This window comes from Etheostoma spectabile, chromosome 7 (assembly GCF_008692095.1).
Source record: "Etheostoma spectabile isolate EspeVRDwgs_2016 chromosome 7, UIUC_Espe_1.0, whole genome shotgun sequence".
NCBI classification, from domain to species: domain Eukaryota; kingdom Metazoa; phylum Chordata; class Actinopteri; order Perciformes; family Percidae; genus Etheostoma; species Etheostoma spectabile.
Window position 1 is genome coordinate 10,860,012 of NC_045739.1, and position 2,602 is coordinate 10,862,613.

The 2,602-nt window shown below is 39.1% G+C and overlaps 1 protein-coding gene across 1 annotated transcript in view; it reads left to right on the forward strand.

Moving 5' to 3' along the window:
• Positions 1-1,655, forward strand: part of zgc:158263 (ceramide kinase family protein) — a 7,251-nt gene extending 5,596 nt beyond the window's left edge. The window contains exons 11-13 of the mRNA XM_032521486.1: positions 577-773; positions 858-1,174; positions 1,324-1,655. Of these exons, the coding sequence (XP_032377377.1) occupies positions 577-773; positions 858-1,174; positions 1,324-1,438 (629 nt within the window). The 3' untranslated portion in view covers positions 1,439-1,655. The remainder of the gene's footprint in view (positions 1-576; positions 774-857; positions 1,175-1,323) is intronic.
• Positions 1,656-2,602: the final 947 nt, after the last annotated feature.

Sequence of the window (2,602 nt, forward strand, 5' to 3'; positions counted from 1 at the left end):
GAAGTCATTCTTGCCTGTGGCCATCAAACTTTATAACTGACACACAGACACTTACACTTACTTACAATTACTTTTCACCATTGCGACACCTTAATTATGTTATTTATGTAAATACTGTATCATAATAGTTCTTTAACTATGTAAATATCCACACTCCTTATATTTCTTTATTTATATTTCCACTATTTGTGCAACTGTAACACAGAGTTTCTGTGTTACAGAGTTTGGGGATCAATATAGTATTTTGGATTCTGATTCTGATTCTGATTTATGGAGGGCTGGAGTGGCAACAATATCCAGCACTTCACAAAAAAGCAATAAATACAAAAACAAACATCTTTTGTAACAGAAATACCAGTCTGTTCAGTGACCAAACAATCAAAGCAACTCTAACCAGTGGTTTGAAAAGTAAATCTCAAAAATCCAAACAAGTGTAGTAAAGTGTGCATGATGGGGTAAAACATGCAACAACATCAGTATGGTCCTTTAAAAATCACAAATGATGTACACTACAGTAAGGATTTCTTTGAATGTAGCATCACGTCTTTCTTTCTGTGTCTTTCTGTGTCGTTCTAGGCGAGTGGGTGAGTGTGGAGGGCAGGTTCAAATGTGTGTCTCTCACTTGCATGTCCAGCTCCTGTCCTAAGAGTCCTCTGGGCCTCTCTCCCTCTGCTCACCTGGCAGACGGGACAGGGGACCTAATCCTCGTTTGGGACACTCACCCGCTGGGATTCCTCAAGTTCCTCTATAGGCACACAAGCACACAGGATCAGGTATGGGCACTTTCACATTACAACAAAGCTGCTGGACTAGCAGGTTTAAACGCTGCCTGACCAGATCTCTGCTATTTTTCTTAGTTTGACCTGCCATTTGTGGAGGTCCATCGTGTGAAGGCAGTCCGGTTTTCTCTCCCCTCTGGTAACGGGGAGGAAGAATATAAAGAGACTGGAGGGTTGAGAGGAGGGATAGATGAAGAAGAGAGAAGCTCCATTGAGACTGTAAGCAGGAATGGATCTCAGCAACACCTGGCAGAGAGAGACACAGGACAAGAATTGACAAATGAGCAGAAAATGGCGACCCCATTCATGTGTGGTCTGTGCTGCGGTAAAGCTCCTGCTAAGTCAGTGTGGAACTGTGACGGAGAGATTCTGTCTTCCACCGAGATTCTCTGTAGGTAAGAGTCCCATCCACGGGTAGTTTAGTGTATTCTCAAACAGCATTATCAGACTCGATGCCAAGTTCAAATTTAATTGTAACTCTAACCCATAGCACGGATGGCTATGTCCCAGATGCACCGTTTTTAACTGTGTTCGCTTCTTTCAGGATTCATGGCCAGCTGGTGCGTCTGTATGCAAGGGGCATCGAAGACGGAGCAGCCATGCACAACTGCGGCAAAGAAAATGACAAGTGTCAAATGGGATGCACCCTAAACAAATAGTCTCACCTAAATTTAGGATGATGAGGGAAAGGTGACAATGGAAATGTTGGCAAGGCAAGTTTGAGATAGCCCTGCAGTCTGTCATGGCCAAAGAGTTCCTAATATTTCATATACATTACATGTTTTCTCATTGCAACAATGAAAAAAACTATTTATTCCTATATGAGTTTGTTGAATACTACTTAGAACACCTTTGCTAAATGATAAAGTATTTGTAGTGCATGTTTTTTGTGGTATTTCTCGGTTGACAGTGTTTGTGTGCAATTTCTGGGAATGTTAACAGAAGTTAAAAGAAATAAAATATCTAAATAAAATAAATAAAAAGAATGACCTGACCTTCTTTTATAAATTATTGTTGTCATTAGCTCAGCAGTGCAGTGTACCTTTTGGAACTAGAGAGAGCAGCAACAGCTTGTAAATAACCAATCATGCAGTAGGAACTAATATTTCTAGTTTAATCCAAAATATCTTCCACTAGCTTTAGTGTCAACATAGCTTCCCATACTAAAGCACCAAGATCATGTTATTGCATACAGTAATTATACCGTAAAATCCCAACCAAATTTGTTTTGTAGATGAAAGGCCCCCCTGCTAAGGCATGCACCATTGTAGAGACAGACATAAGTGAAGAAACATCTGTCTGTTGCAGGAAGTTAAAAGAAATCAAACACATTGAAAAGTATATAGAAGTTTTAAAGGTTAAAGACGTTTTAGGGTTAAAATCAACTCAATGTAATGCACTGCAACAGATTAACGGTTAAAAATGTTATTAACAAGTATTTAGATTCTTGATGTGAATTTAATTTAAAAACTCCTACCTGAAAGTTATTCTCACTCAAAGCAGGACATGCAGGACATTTAACCATGTCTCCTAACAAGCCCTGCTAGCATGAATATTATGTGGCAATCAGTGTAAACACAGGCCTGCTGATAGACGCCATTAGGTGTTAGGTAGCCAATGCATTAAAATAAAAATAAAAAAAGTTCAGGCAGAAGAGTGAACGTTTTTAAATGTACATGTAAGCACTCAAATCAGGCTACTGCAGTTCTTTTTATTTTCACATTCACTCTTGTTTGACTAAAGCAGTGGTATTGTTTTACATGCACCTCAAATCAAGCAACACAGAGCAGTGAAAGATTGTAGTGAACTTTATTGTTTATAAA